At 44.0% G+C, this 17,143-nt stretch overlaps 5 protein-coding genes across 5 annotated transcripts; 4 read left to right on the top strand and 1 right to left on the bottom strand.

Moving 5' to 3' along the window:
- The first annotated feature begins 183 nt into the window (after positions 1-183).
- Positions 184-2,627, top strand: LOC108017229 (prolyl 4-hydroxylase subunit alpha-1). The gene is made up of 6 exons (XM_036819766.3): positions 184-391; positions 453-1,128; positions 1,179-1,628; positions 1,686-1,745; positions 2,234-2,399; positions 2,470-2,627. Exons 1-6 carry the CDS (start codon positions 201-203, stop codon positions 2,565-2,567), a joined length of 1,641 nt encoding a protein of 546 aa, XP_036675661.3. The 5' UTR covers positions 184-200; the 3' UTR covers positions 2,568-2,627.
- Positions 2,628-2,733: 106 nt separating this feature from the next.
- Positions 2,734-5,165, top strand: LOC108017265 (prolyl 4-hydroxylase subunit alpha-2). Its single transcript, XM_017084279.4, has 6 exons — positions 2,734-3,413; positions 3,483-3,673; positions 3,746-3,894; positions 4,042-4,470; positions 4,536-4,710; positions 5,037-5,165. Exons 1-6 carry the CDS (start codon positions 2,917-2,919, stop codon positions 5,057-5,059), a joined length of 1,464 nt encoding a protein of 487 aa, XP_016939768.4. The 5' UTR covers positions 2,734-2,916; the 3' UTR covers positions 5,060-5,165.
- A 536-nt stretch (positions 5,166-5,701) lies between these two features.
- On the top strand, positions 5,702-9,977 carry PH4alphaNE1 (prolyl-4-hydroxylase-alpha NE1). The gene is made up of 8 exons (XM_036819629.3): positions 5,702-6,245; positions 7,162-7,316; positions 7,377-7,524; positions 7,979-8,190; positions 8,255-8,403; positions 8,604-9,107; positions 9,172-9,337; positions 9,850-9,977. Exons 1-8 carry the CDS (start codon positions 6,067-6,069, stop codon positions 9,948-9,950), a joined length of 1,614 nt encoding a protein of 537 aa, XP_036675524.3. The 5' UTR covers positions 5,702-6,066; the 3' UTR covers positions 9,951-9,977.
- Positions 9,978-10,561: 584 nt separating this feature from the next.
- On the top strand, positions 10,562-15,143 carry PH4alphaMP (prolyl-4-hydroxylase-alpha MP). Its single transcript, XM_017084275.4, has 6 exons — positions 10,562-10,822; positions 12,899-13,053; positions 13,112-13,268; positions 13,860-14,715; positions 14,771-14,936; positions 14,990-15,143. The coding sequence occupies exons 1-6, from the start codon at positions 10,650-10,652 to the stop codon at positions 15,088-15,090; spliced, it is 1,608 nt and encodes a 535-aa protein (XP_016939764.4). The 5' UTR covers positions 10,562-10,649; the 3' UTR covers positions 15,091-15,143.
- On the bottom strand, positions 15,118-17,091 carry PH4alphaSG2 (prolyl-4-hydroxylase-alpha SG2). The gene is made up of 5 exons (XM_017084278.4): positions 16,786-17,091; positions 16,565-16,728; positions 15,541-16,511; positions 15,316-15,481; positions 15,118-15,252 (listed from the first exon to the last, which is right to left on the bottom strand). The coding sequence occupies exons 1-5, from the start codon at positions 16,968-16,970 to the stop codon at positions 15,158-15,160; spliced, it is 1,581 nt and encodes a 526-aa protein (XP_016939767.4). The 5' UTR covers positions 16,971-17,091; the 3' UTR covers positions 15,118-15,157.
- Positions 17,092-17,143: the final 52 nt, after the last annotated feature.

The raw sequence follows: 17,143 nt of genomic DNA, 5'->3' as shown, positions 1-17,143 counted from the left end.
TACGTTTTTGGGCGCTAGAGTGGACGTGTATGCCCAATCCGAACTTTCTTACTCGATGTTTAGACCCACCTACTTTTTTTTGTAGCCACACTTTCCATTAGAAATTCCAAAAAAACAATTGTGTCAATATTTGTTTAGCTGCACTCATGGCAGACAGGCAGTCTCCGAATCGTTTCGTACGAAACCTAGAACAGAAAGAAATGGAACTCCGAACAGTGAGAATGTTTCGGCTCAGTATTATTTTTTCGGTGCTCTTCTTTACCTCCGTCAGTGGGGATTACTACTCGGCTATAAGTGAACTCGAGAAACTGCTTGACGTGGAGGCTTTCATAGTAGAAAAGTTTGATGAATATCTTGAAAGGGCTCAGCAAGAACAGGATAGTATCAAAAGGTGTAGCTTAACTAAAAACATGTCAAGTTTATTTTATATAATACCTAATTTTGTATAACAGATTTTTGGCACACATAGATGAACTGCAAAATGATCGAGGGGATTTGGAAGAATACTTTGGCAATCCCCTCAACTCCTTTATCACCATAAGACGCCTCGTCCACGATTGGAAATTCAATGTTTTTGATCCTGTCTTTCAAACTAGTAACTTCGAGACCTACAAGAGTTCTCTAAGCGATTCTCTGCAGAAGATCAAGTTCAAGGGACCTACACAGGAGGATCTGCAAGGCGCCACTCGTGGACTTTTACGACTGCAGAAAATTTACCAACTGCCCACGGATCAGTTGGCCAAAGGAGTTCTTCCCGGGGAGAAAAATCATCTGAATACCTCTTTGAGCGCCAGTGACTGTTTTGAGTTGGGAAAGAATCTCTGTCAGAATAAGGAGTACTCCTATGGTTCCGAATGGTTACTGGAGGCCACGAAAAGATTGCATGGGGAACCTCTGGATTTTATTTCACCCAATGTGAGTGATGTCGAGATTTTGGAGCAGCTATCACCTGCTTTTAACGGCTTGGGCAACCTTAAGCTGGCACACAAACTCAATAATGAAATACTGGATTGGGAGCCTAATCATGAAGAGGCTCTGAAAAACAAGATATTTTTTGAAAGTAAACTGGCAAAAGACCGAATCCTAGGTCCTACAAAGCCAGTGGATGTTAACCAGATGACAGAAAAAGTAAGTAATTGTTTCGCTAACTCAAACTGTATAAAAACCTCTGTTATCAGGAACAAAAGGAAAGCTTCCAGCTATATAAACGTGTTTGCCAAGGAGAACTCCATCAATCTCCTCGAGAGCAGCGGAATCTAAAGTGCTGGCGAAGCCACCAAGAAGTTCCCTACTACACAATTTCACCCTTTAAGATAGAGCAACTAAGTCTGGATCCCTATGTGGCCTATGTTCATGAAGTTTTGATGGATAGTGAAATGGAAATGATCATGGACCATGGCAAGGGCCACATGGAGCGCTCGAAAGTGGGTCAATCGGTGAATTCCACCACAACCGAGATCCGCACAAGCCAAAACACCTGGCTTTGGTATGAGTCTAATCCCTGGCTTTCAAAGATCAAACAGCGACTGGAGGATATCACCGGTTTGAGTACGGAAAGTGCGGAGCCACTGCAGTTGGTCAACTATGGAATCGGTGGACAATATGAGCCGCACTTTGACTTTATGGACGTGAGTTTATCCAGTAATTCCGATGAAGAGCTTATAGAAATGTTCTTTTTCTCGCAGGACGATGGTCATGCTGTCTTTGGCTGGAAGGGTAATCGCCTTTTAACTGCTCTCTTCTATGTAAGTTTTATGTGCCTTTGGCTCAATGGTATAACAAAAAATGTTCAAAAAAATGGTCTTTTTTACCCAAAATAATGGGAAATAATTGTCCAAATGTGGATTGTTATACCTTGTTGAACTCGTAAAAACATTCCCTATCGATTGGCATTAAAGTTAAAAAAAATTTATTTTTGAACCATTTTTGCAAAAAAATGCTACCCCTTATGAAAAAGTGAAAATTTGACCGAAATCATTAATGTCTAAAATCAGCCGGCAAATGACTGGAATAGTTAGTTTAGGTAATCAGCTGTCCAAAACAGTTCATCATTTGGCTGTAAGTTTTATTTTCTTCAAGTTATAACTTAAAAACGGTTTATTTTTGCCAAAAAACCTGATCCTGAAGTCCCACTGGCAAAGAATCTGATTTTTAAGACTATTTTCAAAAAAAAAAGTTATTTTCTGGTTATTTAAAATTAATTTTCTTGGTTAATTGTATTTAATTTGCTTAGATCAATGATGTTTCTCTTGGAGGTGCCACTGCTTTTCCCTTTCTCCGCTTAGCTGTTCCTCCTGTGAAGGGCAGTCTTCTGATCTGGTACAATCTGCATAGATCCACGCACAAGGACTTTCGAACAAAGCATGCGGGTTGTCCCGTTCTCAAGGGATCCAAGTGGGGTAAGTTTAACATGATAACCTAAATCAATATAAATAATACATATTTTCTTTTAAACATTATTTGTTTCAGTATGCAATGAGTGGTTCCATGTGGGTGCACAGGAATTTCGCCGGCCCTGTGGACTCAACAGCGATGAAGGAAAGTTCCTAGATTTGGAGGAAAAATGAGGCCTACAAATAATAAAATTAACATCACATTCTTATCATTTCGAAATAAATACATCATCTTCTTTATAAATCCAAGAGATACATACCTAGATCTTTTAAATTCACCATAGAGGTTAAGTAACAAAGTTCAATCGTACAGATAAAAAAGTAGACTCACCACTTTCTTAAGATAAATGGAAAATAGGGTCTTGGCCTCAGTTCAGCTACGCGATTCAAGCCGGTCAGTCGAACGTTCTGCGCTCGTATCGAACCTCGATACAATATAGAAAAAATCTCTAGTCATTGACCCGAGGGCCAAGAGCAAAAAGAATAACGAAAAGACTGAAAAAAGCATCTCAGACATCTAATTATGCAAATGCCTATGGCTTTCAGTGTTTTGTGGCTAATTCTGCTGTTTCTGCTGACGGAAACAGTTGTTGGAGCTGATTTTGCGAGGGGAGAGGAGCAACTGGAGGCTCTTTTGGCCACCGAAACTCAGCTCATCGACGAGTTGCGTGATTACATAGAACGATTGGAGTTTCAGCTGGGGGAAATCCAAAGGGAGACCTCTGCCATCGCGGAGATTCACAGTCAGGTGGATAATGCGGAGCAGTACATGGGCAATCCCCTGAATGTCCTCGGTATTCTCAAGAGATTCGAGAGTGTGTGGCCAAGATTGGAGCAGCAGGCAAATAAAACCCTTCTCATCAGCCTAGAAGAGACTTCCCCTGATAAGGACTTCACCCTTACCCTTCCCAGCGAGGAGGACTACGAGCAGTCCCTTAGCCACCTGCTTCACCTCCAATCTGTCTACGAATTGGACCCCAACAGCCTCTCCCTGGGCCTGGTCAATGGTTTGAAGCTGGGGTGAGCAGAACTAAAAGAAAATCACAAGGAAAATGGAAAAGCAATCAAAAATTGTTTGCATAATTTTAGCTCCGCCATGTCCTGGGGCGACTGCCTGGAAATGGCTCGAAAGTCGGACTTTTCCGTGGCTAGGTTTTGGCTAGAATCGGCTTTGGAAAAGCTGCCCTCCACGTCGGAAAACTCCACAGAATCGCAGAGGGAGCGGGAAAGTGGTCGTGTGCACATCCTGGAGGCAGCTCTCAACATTGAATACCGCGCTGGTGGGTTGACCTGGGATTAAGTGCAACATACCCGCCAGAATTCCAAATTTCCGTTCTCTGTTATTTTTTTAGGGGAACTCGCCCGAGCTTTGGCCACTGCCGAGGAGCTCCTGGTGCTGCTGCCGATGAACAAAAACATTCAAAAGGCCAAGAAAAAGATTGAAAAGGCCATGGCCAAGAAGGAACTGCCCAAGGGCATTCGTTCGAAGTCGAAGACAAAAGTAAGTAAAACTCAGTTGGCAAAAAGCTATAAAAAACATGAGAACTAGGGAATTAAATTCGAAATTCTCGAATGCCAAAAGGAATATTATTATAAGAGATGAGAATGATATGCATGCCCACCTGAAACTTTGTCTTATCCTTCCCAGAAAACCAAATCTGCAGAGCAGCTTCTTATAGAGGAGCTTTGCCGCGGGGCCACCCAGGAATCCACCACAGGAAGTCGTTTTGGGCACTGTGAGTTGAAAGGAAATACGCCCTGGTTGCTTCTTCAGCCTTCCAAATTGGAACCCCTCAGTTCAGACCCGTATATCATGCTGCACCATGATGTTCTGACCCCAAGTGAAAGCGCTCAACTACTGGAACTCATAGATGAGGATGACACCAAAGGAGTTGGGGGCTATCAACCGCTAAAGCTGTCCAAACTGGCGCAAAAGAAGCTGAGGAGGATTAGACATCTCCTAGGCCTCAAGACTGGAGATCTGGGTCCCTGGACAGGACGTCGCCATGGTCACGAGCACACCACAAAGTTGGAGGATGGCTCGCAGCTCGGGAATGTGGCACGTGTCATGCTGAACGTACGTGGTTAACCAACAAAGCCTAATTAATTGACTAATGTGTCACTAATTAAATTCCGCTATAGTTGCAGGCAGCCGGAATGGGAGGGGCCGTGGTTTTTCCGCAGCTGGAGCTCGGCGTTAATGTCCCACGTGGCTCGCTGCTCCACTGGCACACACGATCCGCCGGAGGCTCCTCATCCGACTGGGACTACCGCAGTGGCCAGGCTGTGTGTCCCGTGCTCCTGGGCATCCAGTTGTGTAAGTTGTGGGGTGTGGAGTGGGTGGAGGAGGAGGAGGTGACGTGGAGCGTGCCGGGATTCAATTTTACCACATCCCAACATCCTTGTCATCGAATGTCAGCATAACGTGATGCGAGCTACCCTGCAGAAGGGATCTATTAGTTTTCAATTCATTAAAAATAATAATTATGCAATCACTTCCTGTTCTTTCTATAAATTTTGAATTTTTTAAAATTTAATCTAGAGTAATGTTGTCCATTTAAGATGTTTTTAGGGTACCTCCTAGTCGACCTATACCTCCCCTTTGCTAATTTCCATTTTTATTCATCTCAATTTCGCATGCAGCGGCGTGGACAGGACTCAATTGACGTGGCTGGATGCGTTTCCATGGTTTTCCCTGGTTTTCCGATCCATGTGCTACATATGCATTAATTGCCAGCGGGGGAATCAAATAAAGTTGACCTTGGCATTTGATTAAAAATCTGCCTTTTACTGCGTTGTTTCCCACTGGGAGTGGCCACTCGGCCATTTGGTGTGAATGGGCCGGGCAAACAATGGCTGCAATGGGTGGCTTCAATGCGATCCATAATTGTTTGTTTGTTGTTAAGAGGAAACCGGCGACAAACAAACAGTGGGCCATAAAACAAGTGTGTTAAAACGCCGCCTCTGAAGTCGGTAAATCAGCAGAGATTGCGGATCAAAACAGTGCGAGTTATGGTGATCGGCTTACCAACAAATCATTGCTCGAAATTGGCAGATCCGATCCATAAACCAATATGAAATGTCGCCCCAGTCGGATGCGAATTGTTAATCGGGCCTAGCCAAAAAGCTGCTAAATGGTCAAACTGCAGTCTTAAATATCAAACAGCTAACGACCAATTAGCCCGTATTAATATGCCGGTCTGGTCTAATCTCGAGCTAAAGACAATAGCCAAGCCGATCGGATCCGATCCGAGTCCGAGTCGAATTTAGAATTTAGTATTCAAAACGAGCTCGGCCGATAAGTATCAGTAAATCAGCGCAAAACAAGCCATAAAACACGACGGGCCGCAAAACAAACCAACTTCTCCGGATCGAAACATGCACAGAACTGGCTAATAAAACAGTTTTCTTCAAATCATAGGCTACCGCAACTAGTTTTCGACATCGACATCTCGCACATGCGAAATTTATTCTCGCCGCCGGTTTTTCTCTCCGCATCTTTGGGGATGGTATACCTCAAAATCGAGATCTCTCAAAGATCCCCAAAAAGATCAGTTCGCCACGAGACGCGAAAGGCGGCGGACTTAAAGATCTGCAAGGGAATACCGGATAACGCAAGGATTTTTGCTATAGTATTATCGTATATAGCAAGGATATTACCGCGAAACATACAATGAGGATAGTTCTATTGCTGGTGGGACTGATGTCCCTACTGGTTCAGGGATCTCTGGCCTCGGATTACTTTTCATCCATTACGGGTCTGGAGGAACTTTTGCATACGGAGGAGTATCTCACAAAGGAACTGAGGTCAAAGGTCAATGGCATCAGGACTTTACTGGAACAATTAGAGGGGTGAGTATAATTAGGTTTTAAAGGATACAGAAGAAGTATAGGGATGGAAAAGCAAGAGTTCCAATCGAAACTTTAGTTAAAGACTTACTTAGGTATATTATGATATGAGGTAGGAACCTGAAAATTATTAAAAATATCAAACCTAAATACAAAAGCTAACCTGAAACCGAACTTAACCCGTATAAGCGTTGTCAAGTCACGCTTCCAGATGAATAGGACCAATTAACCAGTTAACAAACATGTTAACAATAATAGCTGCATGACACTTTCGTTTTTTGGGACAAGCCATCAACAAAAAAGGGTTGTAGTCTGAAATCTTTTTAGATAATCTCCTCAACTACAGGATATTCAATGGTCGGACCTTAACTCTAGAGATACAAGAATAGTTTTAGCTAGATCACGATATTTGAAACAATGCTAATTTAATTACAGGCCATTGTCGTTAGCAAATCCATTAATCTTTTATTGCCCTTTCGAGAACTAGTTTACAGAGTCGCCGAAACACGAGGTGCCAGACTTTGTGTCTGCTTTATATGTGCGAAGATTGTCACGCCAGTGATCTTAAATTGGCGTTATCGCGCATGTCCACCTGCCAGCAAATCTAGAGTAGTTAGTCTTATCTCGAGAGTATTAGCCAACGATATTGGATCATCATTGACAGTGGATCAGATCCGCGAGTATTGGCTATCAGGTTTCGCCTTTGTTTTTGGCATTTCGCTTTCGTTTTATTTGATTTCGCTCAGTTGTTTCTTATCGCAGCGATCATAAAAACTATTATGAATATAGAATCACACATAAATTAGAATTAATTAAGCCGAAATACGAGTATGTGAGCTCCTATGACGACACAAGACTCATAAATCGGCCAAACTGGTAGGTAGGCTAACCCGAGAACCGAAACTCGTTTAATCCGCAGCGAGCTGTCCTCCATCGAAAAGGAGCACACCATGGCTGCCGGGGATACGGAGAACTATCTGACCAACCCAGTGAATGTGTACCGCCTGATGAAGCGACTCCACACGGACTGGTTCTTGATGGAGGGACGAGTTCAGCTGATGGCCGAGGAAATGAGTGAGTTGCAGGGGTCTTCTTCAAGGAAGAGATGATGCTTATAACCATCCATTTACCCAGACTTCAATGCAACCCGCGAGTACGGACTGAGTTTTCCCAGCCAGGAGGACGTGGAGGGGGCTGCTCTGGCCCTCGTTCGCCTGCAGAGCACTTACAAGTTGGACGTGGCCCAGGTGGCTGCCGGAATCCTGAATGGCGTCAAATACGGGTGAGACCTCAGAGGCGAATAAGCAATAACCAGCCAGGCTTAAAATACAGAGCTATCCCAACTAATCCCAGTTCAATCGAGGAGCTCCCCTTCCTACTTGAGCCCAATCGAAATCGTTATAATCGTGCTTTCAGGGGTATACTGACTGTTAGGGTGCTTATGTTATGGGGAACATTTTAAGAATAGAACCATGTAGATAAAGAATAAATAAAAAGGAGTTGCCCCTAATCCAAATTGTTTACAAAACATTTAAATTTGAAATTTTAAATTTATAATTCCTGTCTTATATCATTTCAAACATACGGCTCTCCATGCGTCATGCCAAATCCCCTATTATACCAACATAAATTTTGATTAATGTGCAGACAAAAAATAAGCTTAGTTACTTTTTAAAGGGCATATGCATATGGTAGTTGAAAAAATCCATTACAACGCTTTCAGTCCTTATTTTTAGCTCGGACATGAGCTGGCAGGATTGCTTCGAGCTGGGTCAACAACTCTTTGAAATGGAGGACTACAACAACACCAAGGTCTGGCTGCGGGAATCGATGGAGCGCTTGCGACGTCACAGCAGCCACGCCCACACCCACTCGACGCCCACCAGCGGACCGGATGCCGTTACCCTCAACAAAATGGAGGCGACGGCCAAGAGTTTGTTCCAAATGGGTGAGCAATGGGTGGTTGGAGGTATTGGCTAGGTGTGGAGGATAGTCATTCATACGATTTTTAGGCGACTTCGATACGGCTTACGAACTGAGCCAACGGGTCCTCCAGTTCGACCCCAAGCGAATAAGGAACTGGCATCTCGGAGACAAAGGAACGACTCACCAAGAGGAAATCGATGATGTCTACCTTCCCAAGCACTCGGATACCTACAACGTAAGTTTTAAGAAAAGAAAAGGTAGTTTTTCGATTAGAAATGGATAGTTTTTATGTTTTTAATCTCATCACTTAAAGGGTGGTGACATCTTGTCATAAAAAGGGTATATACATTTCTGAGCATCCGAACTTTAGTGTCTTAGAAACAATTATTTCTAAAAAGCATTTTGGACAACTAACTAACCAAACTCAATCCACAGCTGTCCCAGGAGTTCGCCCAGTACGAGAAGGTGTGCCGCGGAGAGGTCAATCCTGTTCCTCGCAAGGAACTGCGCTGTCGTTATAGCCGGGGTCACCATCCATACCGCCTTTTGGCGCCCCTCAAGCTGGAGGAACACAGCCTGGATCCCTATGTGGTGACCTTCCACGACATGCTGAGTGGCCGGAAGATCTCACAGCTCCGGGAAATGGCCGTTCCGCGCATGCGTCGCTCTACAGTGAACCCTCTTCCAGGGGGACAGCACAAGAAGTCCTCGTTCCGGGTGAGCAAAAATGCCTGGCTGGAGTACGAATCGCATGCGACCATGGTGGGGATGCTCCGGGACCTGAAGGACGCCACGGGACTGGACACCACCTTCTGCGAGCAGCTCCAAGTGGCCAACTACGGCGTGGGTGGCCATTACGAACCGCACTGGGACTTCTTCCGGGACCCCAGCCATTATCCTGCGGAGGAGGGCAACCGCATTGCCACTGCCATATTTTATGTGAGTTGTGACATCTGGCTAATCCCTTGTATGATTTAGTAAGAGCAATTACTTTCCCTCTCAGCTATCGGATGTGGAGCAGGGCGGGGCCACCGCCTTCCCCTTCCTGGACATCGCCGTTAAGCCGGAGATGGGCAACGTCCTCTTCTGGTACAACCTGCACCGTTCCCTGGACATGGACTACCGCACCAAACACGCCGGCTGTCCAGTGCTCAAGGGCAGCAAGTGGAGTAAGTTCTCCTAGTGGGGATTCAACTTATCAATTATAGCATCGATTTTTTAGTATGTCATTTGGTGCCTGTATTCCTACATATATATTGCAACTATGTTTGTTACTAAGTTTTAGCTCAGACATTTTGGGATATATGTAAATATTTTAATAATCTGAGGATTTTGTAGGGAAATTTAAACACCTAGGACGTATAAAGTTATCCTGAAGGGGATTACCCTGTAGCTACCGCTTTTATAGTTGGCTCAGCTTTTTCTAAAGATTAGTTTGTGTCAATGGAATAATGCATATTGATAGAGCGCACTTGATATATCTACCAGCTCGTAAGTTCTTTAGTTAAAGTTAAGTACCAGCCCACTTAAAGCTCAAGCTCTGCCATTCTTTATAAAACTCAGCAGGTACGAACTCGATTGTTAATTTAATTAAATGCGCGTAAAGCGCACCGGCCCTCTGAAGTGGCTCTCGCGTTGACCCCCGCCATTAATGTAATTACTTTCGGCTTGATCTTTGCAGTTGGCAACGTTTGGATTCACGAGGTCACGCAGACCTTTGCCCGACCCTGCGACGTTTTCCGGGATCACGAGGTTTCGCTGGAGTACGAGATAATCAAATAAAGATTGTGGCTGTGATAGTCGAGTTAACCCCACCGTGTCTCATTTTTGGCCTGAACCAGCTCAGTGGGTTAAGGGGTCTGAGTGGTTTCCGAACCCACTCAAAACAAACTCAAAAGTTGTCTTCGAGACGAGCCGAAAAAAGCCAGTTGCGTATTCATTTGCCGGCTTCATTTGCATAAACAAGTTCACGGGCAAAGTTTCGTTGGCGATTTGAATATTTTGTGGGCTTGTGAAGTGACAACTGCTGCGAGCAGCAAAGTGAAAGTAATTAGCAAGGGAAATTCCGTCTGGGAAAGTCAGTGGGATATGTTTCCGACGGTTAAGTTATGATTCCTGGAATAATTGCCAGAACTTCTGGGCTCTGTAAACGTACTCCCAGCGCGATTCAGTTTATTGAACCTGCTGAGTGCCCACTTTACAGTACTTTGTGGGGTCCATTCAAGCAGAACTTGGCCCCCGCGGGCAGTTCTTTGACCAGAGGTTCTGAGATTCCGTTCCATTCGATTCGAAAGCTGAAACTGCTCGATCCGCACCCGCAGCTCTAAAACGCTTCATCACAAACGCCCCGAGCTTTTTCTCATCAGATCTTTGAAAGATCATCGCGACCGAAATCAGTTTCTAACGAATCGCGGCCCGAGTAGCAAGCAAAAACCACGATCCGCAGTTCGAAAGCCGGTGTCATTTTATCGGTTAAGTGATATGTTTCTGGCAAAGTTGATCCTTTTTTCTGTGCTGCAGGTGCTATCCTGCCACGCCGAGTATTACAGTTCCACCTCGGGTCTGGAAAAGTTATTCGAAACGGAGGTCGTACTCCTGGCAGAACTGCAAAATTATGTAAATGAAATTAACCAACATGCTGAGGCACTACAGAGGTAAACAATTTTAGAATTTCAAACCCATTATTAAAAAGGAAGTTATGTTGTGAAACACCTCTAATTAAGTTGAATCTATATCTAACTCAAACAAAAATTGAACAACAATTTTAAAAGAGTGTTTTCCGTAACCTAATGACGTTGTCAACAAAAAAACCTTAGGTAAAAAATATAAGCAGACTTCAAAAGTTCTTATTTAAATTCCACTTAAGTAAATATGTAAATTTTATGAGAGTGGAATGAACTCAATTAAAAAGAATTTGGAGATTAGTGGCCAGTGAGAATGTTTTAAGAACCCAGATAAAAATGGAAAGTTTTTCAGGTTCTTGCTGAGCCTACTAATCCATGCTGGTTTTTGCCTTCTGTCCAGGTGGTAAGTTTTAATCAGATGCAAATGAGATGGTTATTTCGCGCACAAGCCAATTTTAATTTGCAAACTACATTAATTTCCCAGTCATATATTTACACAATTGTCAGAAAATCTACGATTCAATAACATGAAAACAATTGACAGATGTCAGCGGGAATTCGATTATGAATTTTTCATTTTGAATGCGTGGATGACCGCTCCCACGTAAATAAATTGAAAATTAATATCTCGAACTCGGGTGGGCAGAATTTCAGCTGCTGGTTGGTTGGTTTTTGGCTAATTGAGGTCGGGTGTGGGAGAGATGGCACATCCAGATATTAAATTCTAGTTGGCTGCAGTTGATTTTATTACAAGTATGCAGATTTGAGTCCCAACAACCGACCGGTTGCCATAAAAGTGAATGGCAACCCAGCGATTTGTCGCCGATTGGAGATTAGTTAACTCCCTAACCGATGCCATTTGTTTAGATGCGCCGGGTGCTATTTATTTTATGGTCTGCTAATTTCTCCTATTTCTTGGCTTGATTTATTTGCGCCGGTTATTATACTAATTAATGGCTCATATAAAGCACAAATCGCAGGCCAACAACTTTCGGAACCTTGCATTTCATTAACTGTGCGACAAAATCGATGGCTGTATCGCTACCATTATCCATGTCGATCGATTCGATCCGGCGGATCTAAGATACAATTGCCGCAAGTTTATTTTGCTGTTCAGAAATAAGTGTCATCGATTTGGCAGTTTGCGGATCATGAGATATGGTGCAATCATCGCTTCAGATATGCATAATATACAGAATTATTTTGTTTATCATGCGCATTTTGCAAACCGGATTCCCGGCTATCTAATAAGAAACCGTTAACAAATTGTAAAGTTTAATATTTATACCACTCTGAGTCAGCCGTCGGAGAAAACTGGTATTTTTTATACTTTCGAACCGTGTAAGAAACAATTGAATTTTTTTCGGTAAGTCACTGTGGATGGCGTCCGCTTTTGACAAGAAATAAAATAGATTTATTGAGAACAAGTGCCGCCACTTTATCATTCCTACCATAAAGCTTTGAACAAAAGAACTAGATTCTGGATAGGGTTAATGGTTCCGCTCCCAACTTAATGACTTCTAAATGAGCCCCAATGCAGGTGACAGGCGTGAAAATAAATGCGTTAATTATACAAAACAGGTAACCCACCGATAACGCTCTTTTCGTATAAATAACTGGGTATTGCTGTATATTTTTAAATCATTTTTAATTCTGAAAAATGGTTTCAATCAGCAGGTGTTTAGATCCATTACCACTGTTGAAAAGACATTATCTAGGAGATTTGTTCTATTTAAGAATGTTTACTGAAAGACAGGTAACAAATGTATTTTAATTAAAGATTTAACACAATATTGTCAAAGGTATTAAAATGAGAGCAAACAATGATTTTTACCAGTGCAAATGGCTCTCTAACCTGGTTTTTATCTTATTAACTATAAATATGTTCGGTACCTCCCATTTATTTTTTAGTGTTGCCTATAATAACAGCTTAAATTTGTCTGCTTAAAATAACCAATCAATTTTACTTTCAAGCTGGTGTTCCATTTGACCAGTGTATAATAACCAGACAATTTTAAGGTATAGTTTGTTCATCCAAAATAACTTAAGTTATGCAAATTCTCTCAGTTATGAGTGTGATTAATGACTACTTTTTTATGATCCCAGTGAGATCGACGCAATCCGCTTGGAACACCTGAATGCCGCCGATGGAATCGATGACTACCTCAACAATCCGGTGAACGCATTCCGGCTGATTAAACGCCTTCACAGCGATTGGGAGACCTTTGAGGGCAGTGTTTCGGCGGATTCGAGTCGCTCAAGTAGGTTATTAAATTCATTTTGAAGTTAAACGTAATATATAAACTGCGAATATTAAAGACTTTCTCGAGATGATGGCCAGGCACAAGGAGAATCTGAGCTTTCCTTCGCAGGACGATTTCGTGGGTTCGGCAATAGCTCTTACTCGTCTTCAGCAGACTTATCAACTCGATGTGGCCGAATTGGCCAGTGGAATATTAAATGGCGTTAAATATGGGTGAGCCATGAGTATTAAAAATTTTAAATTAAAAATACCAAAAGTGTTGATGTTCTTGATATAATTATATTCAGTATTATAATTAACACATCTTGTAGAGCTTTATTGCTAACACAGTATTTAATAATAGTTAACTCAACAAAATCTCCAAGTTTATGTGCATTTGACTTGGGTTAGCATTATAGCATGGCGGTAATTATATTTTCCTATTCCGGGTGCCATTTAATGATGTGAAGTTAAGATTGCGAAAGGTTGGCCAAGCTACAAAAGTGGGAAAGGAAGTGACCTAAAAAGTTTTCAGTGGTTTGCTATTCCATGGCTGATATAATTTATTCTTGTGATTTTGTGAAAATCACTTAGGTTATCCGTATACGAAAGTAAAATTTAAAAATGATTAAGTTTTTTATTAATACAAAAAAAAATGAATAAATTTTTTTATTAATACAAGATGGCTACTAAAAGATTGTAAGTAAGAACGAATTGCGTTTTTATCGAATATGATTTCGAAAAAAATTTTTTTAGATTCTCGAAAATTTTAGGACCATCCCTTTTCGTTAAAACGAGTAACATTTATTACAAATTGTCTTTCAGCACGGCCATGTCCTGGCAGGATTGCTTCGTGCTCGGCCAGCACCTGTACGCCCTGAGGGACTACAACCACACGGTTCCGTGGCTGCAGCAGTCGATGCAGCTGCTCGTGGAGCAGTCCTACGGCTCGGAGTCCGCCTCCCTGGACTTCATGGAGGCGGTGGTGGAGTACCACCGGGAGATGGGTGCCCACGAGAGTGCCTTGAGCCTGGTGAACCACGTGCTGTCCGTCGAGCCGGAGCAGAGGAGTCACCTGCTGGAGGCTCGCCAGCACCTGGAGGAGTTGATCACGGATGGGGACAAGAACGGGCTGCTCCACATGACAGCCCGGAGGCCGGGGGACTACCATGAGTCCCGGGAGTTCCGGATGTACGAGCAGGTGTGTCGTGGGGAGCTAACTCCACCTCCATCGCAGCAGCGGGAGCTCAGGTGTCGCCTGAGGAAAAGTCGGTTGGGATACGCCCCCTTCAAGTTGGAGGAGCTGCACCTGGATCCCCTGGTGGTGCAGCTGCACCAGGTGGTTAGCCCTAGGGATGCGGAGTTCCTGCAGAGGACTGCCCGGCCCAGGATAAAAAGATCCACTGTGTACTCCCTGGGGGGAAGTGGAGGATCCACGGCAGCCGCCTTTCGCACCAGTCAAGGTGCCTCCTTCAACTACTCCCGGAATGCAGTGACCAAACTTCTAAGCCAGCACATGGCCGACTTTTCCGGCCTGGATATGGACTACGCCGAGGATCTGCAGGTGGCCAACTATGGCATCGGTGGTCACTACGAGCCCCACTGGGACAGCTTCCCCGAAAATCACGTTTACCAGGAGGGCGACTGGCATGGCAACCGCATCGCCACGGGCATATATTACGTGAGTTCCTCTCTCCTCCTCTGGGGACTACCTATATAATGCTATATTTTTCCAGCTCTCCGACGTGGAAGCCGGTGGAGGAACCGCCTTTCCCTTTCTGCCCCTGCTGGTGACCCCGGAGTTGGGCAGCCTGCTCTTCTGGTACAATCTTCATCCTTCTGGAGACCAGGACTTTCGAACCAAGCACGCCGCTTGTCCCGTTCTTCAGGGCAGCAAGTGGAGTAAGTAGAGCCTTATGCTAGAAAACTATTTATAACTAATATCATATCCCCAGTTGCCAATGTCTGGGTTCGAGAACGCCATCAGGATAAAGTAAGGCCCTGCGATCTTCAGAGGAACCAGGAAATCTCATTGCGTTACAGGGACTTTGACTGATTTCGACTTGTAAAAGAAAACCTCTCATTAAAGTTAGATATTTATTTATTAAATATATGAGTTACTCTTAGTTCCGATAGGCAACGGATTTGTAGCTATCTGAGGTGAGATTGCAGGGTCGACGAAATTCCTGGAAGCCCGAGTGCATCCAGATGTTTCCAACTGATAAAGAAGATAGAAAAAATATAAAATATATTTAATAATTTAGGAACCCTTTGTACTTACTCCTTTTGGAACCCACGATAACTGGACAGCCGGCGTGAAAGGTGCGCACATCGACATCCAGGGATCGATGCAGATTGTGCCACATGACCAGGGCTCCTTTGACAGGAGGCAGGAAGAGATTCAGCTTGGTGAAGACAGTATAGCCGCCCTGTTCCACATTAGAGAGCTGAAGTGCGGGAGGTATCATTAGAAATATTTGAGAGAAGACATGAGTCAGGAACCCACATAGAACATGCTGGTGGAGATGCGATCCCCTTCGAATTCCTTTGGCAGATTGACCTCGAAGTAATCCGGATGCGGCTCGTACTGGCCCCCGACTCCGTAGTTGGCCACCTGCATGGACTCTGCTCCGGCCATATCGAATCCGGACACGAACTGGACTATCCTGCTAATGGACTGCATCACCGGGGCCGTATAGTTCAGCCAGGTTTGCTGACTGACGCGGAGATCCCTCACGGTGCGCTTCCCACCTTCTCCAGCGACGGCGGATCGAACCATCTCCTCCTTGTCCACCTCCACGAAGATGGACAAGATCTGTTTGGAGTTCAGCATTCCGTGATAGACATTGATGTCCGGATCCAGGTGAACCGGTTCCACTTGCAGGGGAGCCAAGGTGAAGTAGGCGTGGCGTTTTCCATCTAGATAACATTTTAGCGGGTTACCACTCCCCTTCTCTGGTAATCTTCTGCCCTGGCACAGCCTCGTATAGTTGGCAAACCAGGAGGGATTCTTCTCCTCGACATTCTTTCCTGTCACTCTGCTCTCCAGATACTTTCGCGTTTGTTGGGCAGAATGTATCGGTTCAGGTGTAAGGATCTGTTTCAAAAGTCTGTCGGCTCTCTCGGGATTACCCAACTCAAAGTTGGCCATGGCTGCATACTCCCTAATATCTGATAAGTACCCATTCTCATCCTTCTCTAAAGGACTATTTCGCAGAAGGACAAAGGCCACCTGGAGCCACTCGAGGGATCTCTTGTACTCCCCAAGATCGAAGAGTTGTACCCCTATTTCATAAGACTCGCGCCATTGTAACTCCGAGTCATAGTGATAGCCGTTGATAACGCCATCGGCCAAATCGGAGGTCGTAAGATTATAGACCCTCTGAAGCCGGGCCAAACCTTTGATGGCTCCCTGGAGCTCCGATTGATCGGGATAACCCAAATCTTTGGTTAAAGCGTCCACAAATGAACGGAAATCTGGGAAAAGGAATTTAATTTTAATGCGATACTTAGAAAACTATTATACCCACCTTCTCTTGGTTTGTTTTCGATTATAGTTTCAAAGATCAGCTCATCCCAATCCAGAACCAATCGCTTAATCAATCTAAAGGCGTGCAAAGGGTGTCCCAGGTACTCATCCAGTTTTAACTGCCCCACGGCCCACTCATGTTCCCGTTTTATTTGCTCCATATATCTATCAAGCATTGGAATTTTTACCATGATTATATAATATGGTAGTATATGGTCTTACCTGCGGTAAAAGTTGAGCTGGTTTTGCTGTGCCTCCAAGTACGAACGCGTGGCATTTATGAGCTCTTGTTCCACTTGTGCCAGATCCTGCATACTATCCACCGATGAGTAAAACTCCCCTTTCACAGCTCCACTCCAGATTAGAAGTAGGAAAATTCCCAAAAACGAGCCGTGTGGATGCGACATTGTGAGCACAGAACTGAGATCCAAGACGGACTTATAAAGACTGCCTCGACCTGAGATATCTTGGTATAAAATTGCGGGCTGAACCAAATAGAACCGTATTCCATTTGGAAAGTGTCACGTATCCAGACAAAAACGCTGTGCAAACAAAGACACAAGTGATGCTAAATAAACAA

The sequence above is a fragment of the Drosophila suzukii genome, chromosome 3 (genome assembly GCF_043229965.1).
Source record: "Drosophila suzukii chromosome 3, CBGP_Dsuzu_IsoJpt1.0, whole genome shotgun sequence".
Classification (NCBI taxonomy): Eukaryota; Metazoa; Arthropoda; class Insecta; order Diptera; family Drosophilidae; genus Drosophila; species Drosophila suzukii.
This window is presented reverse-complemented; position numbering and strand designations above follow the sequence as displayed.

Coding starts and splice junctions, on each gene's coding strand:
- LOC108017229 (XM_036819766.3), top strand. CDS start 201: ATGGAACTCCGAACAGTGAGAATGTTTCGGCTCAGTATTATTTTTTCG. Junction 1,129..1,178: donor TTAACCAGATGACAGAAAAA/GTAAGTAATTGT, acceptor CTCTGTTATCAG/GAACAAAAGGAAAGCTTCCA. Junction 1,746..2,233: donor TTTTAACTGCTCTCTTCTAT/GTAAGTTTTATG, acceptor TAATTTGCTTAG/ATCAATGATGTTTCTCTTGG.
- LOC108017265 (XM_017084279.4), top strand. CDS start 2,917: ATGCAAATGCCTATGGCTTTCAGTGTTTTGTGGCTAATTCTGCTGTTT. Junction 3,895..4,041: donor GTTCGAAGTCGAAGACAAAA/GTAAGTAAAACT, acceptor TATCCTTCCCAG/AAAACCAAATCTGCAGAGCA. Junction 4,711..5,036: donor GCTCCTGGGCATCCAGTTGT/GTAAGTTGTGGG, acceptor TTTCGCATGCAG/CGGCGTGGACAGGACTCAAT.
- PH4alphaNE1 (XM_036819629.3), top strand. CDS start 6,067: ATGAGGATAGTTCTATTGCTGGTGGGACTGATGTCCCTACTGGTTCAG. Junction 6,246..7,161: donor TTACTGGAACAATTAGAGGG/GTGAGTATAATT, acceptor TTTAATCCGCAG/CGAGCTGTCCTCCATCGAAA. Junction 7,317..7,376: donor GCTGATGGCCGAGGAAATGA/GTGAGTTGCAGG, acceptor CCATTTACCCAG/ACTTCAATGCAACCCGCGAG.
- PH4alphaMP (XM_017084275.4), top strand. CDS start 10,650: ATGTTTCTGGCAAAGTTGATCCTTTTTTCTGTGCTGCAGGTGCTATCC. Junction 13,054..13,111: donor GGCGGATTCGAGTCGCTCAA/GTAGGTTATTAA, acceptor CGAATATTAAAG/ACTTTCTCGAGATGATGGCC. Junction 14,716..14,770: donor TCGCCACGGGCATATATTAC/GTGAGTTCCTCT, acceptor ATATTTTTCCAG/CTCTCCGACGTGGAAGCCGG.
- PH4alphaSG2 (XM_017084278.4), bottom strand. CDS start 16,970: ATGTCGCATCCACACGGCTCGTTTTTGGGAATTTTCCTACTTCTAATC. Junction 16,512..16,564: donor CGAAAACAAACCAAGAGAAG/GTGGGTATAATA, acceptor TCCTTTTCCCAG/ATTTCCGTTCATTTGTGGAC. Junction 15,253..15,315: donor TATCGTGGGTTCCAAAAGGA/GTAAGTACAAAG, acceptor CTTCTTTATCAG/TTGGAAACATCTGGATGCAC.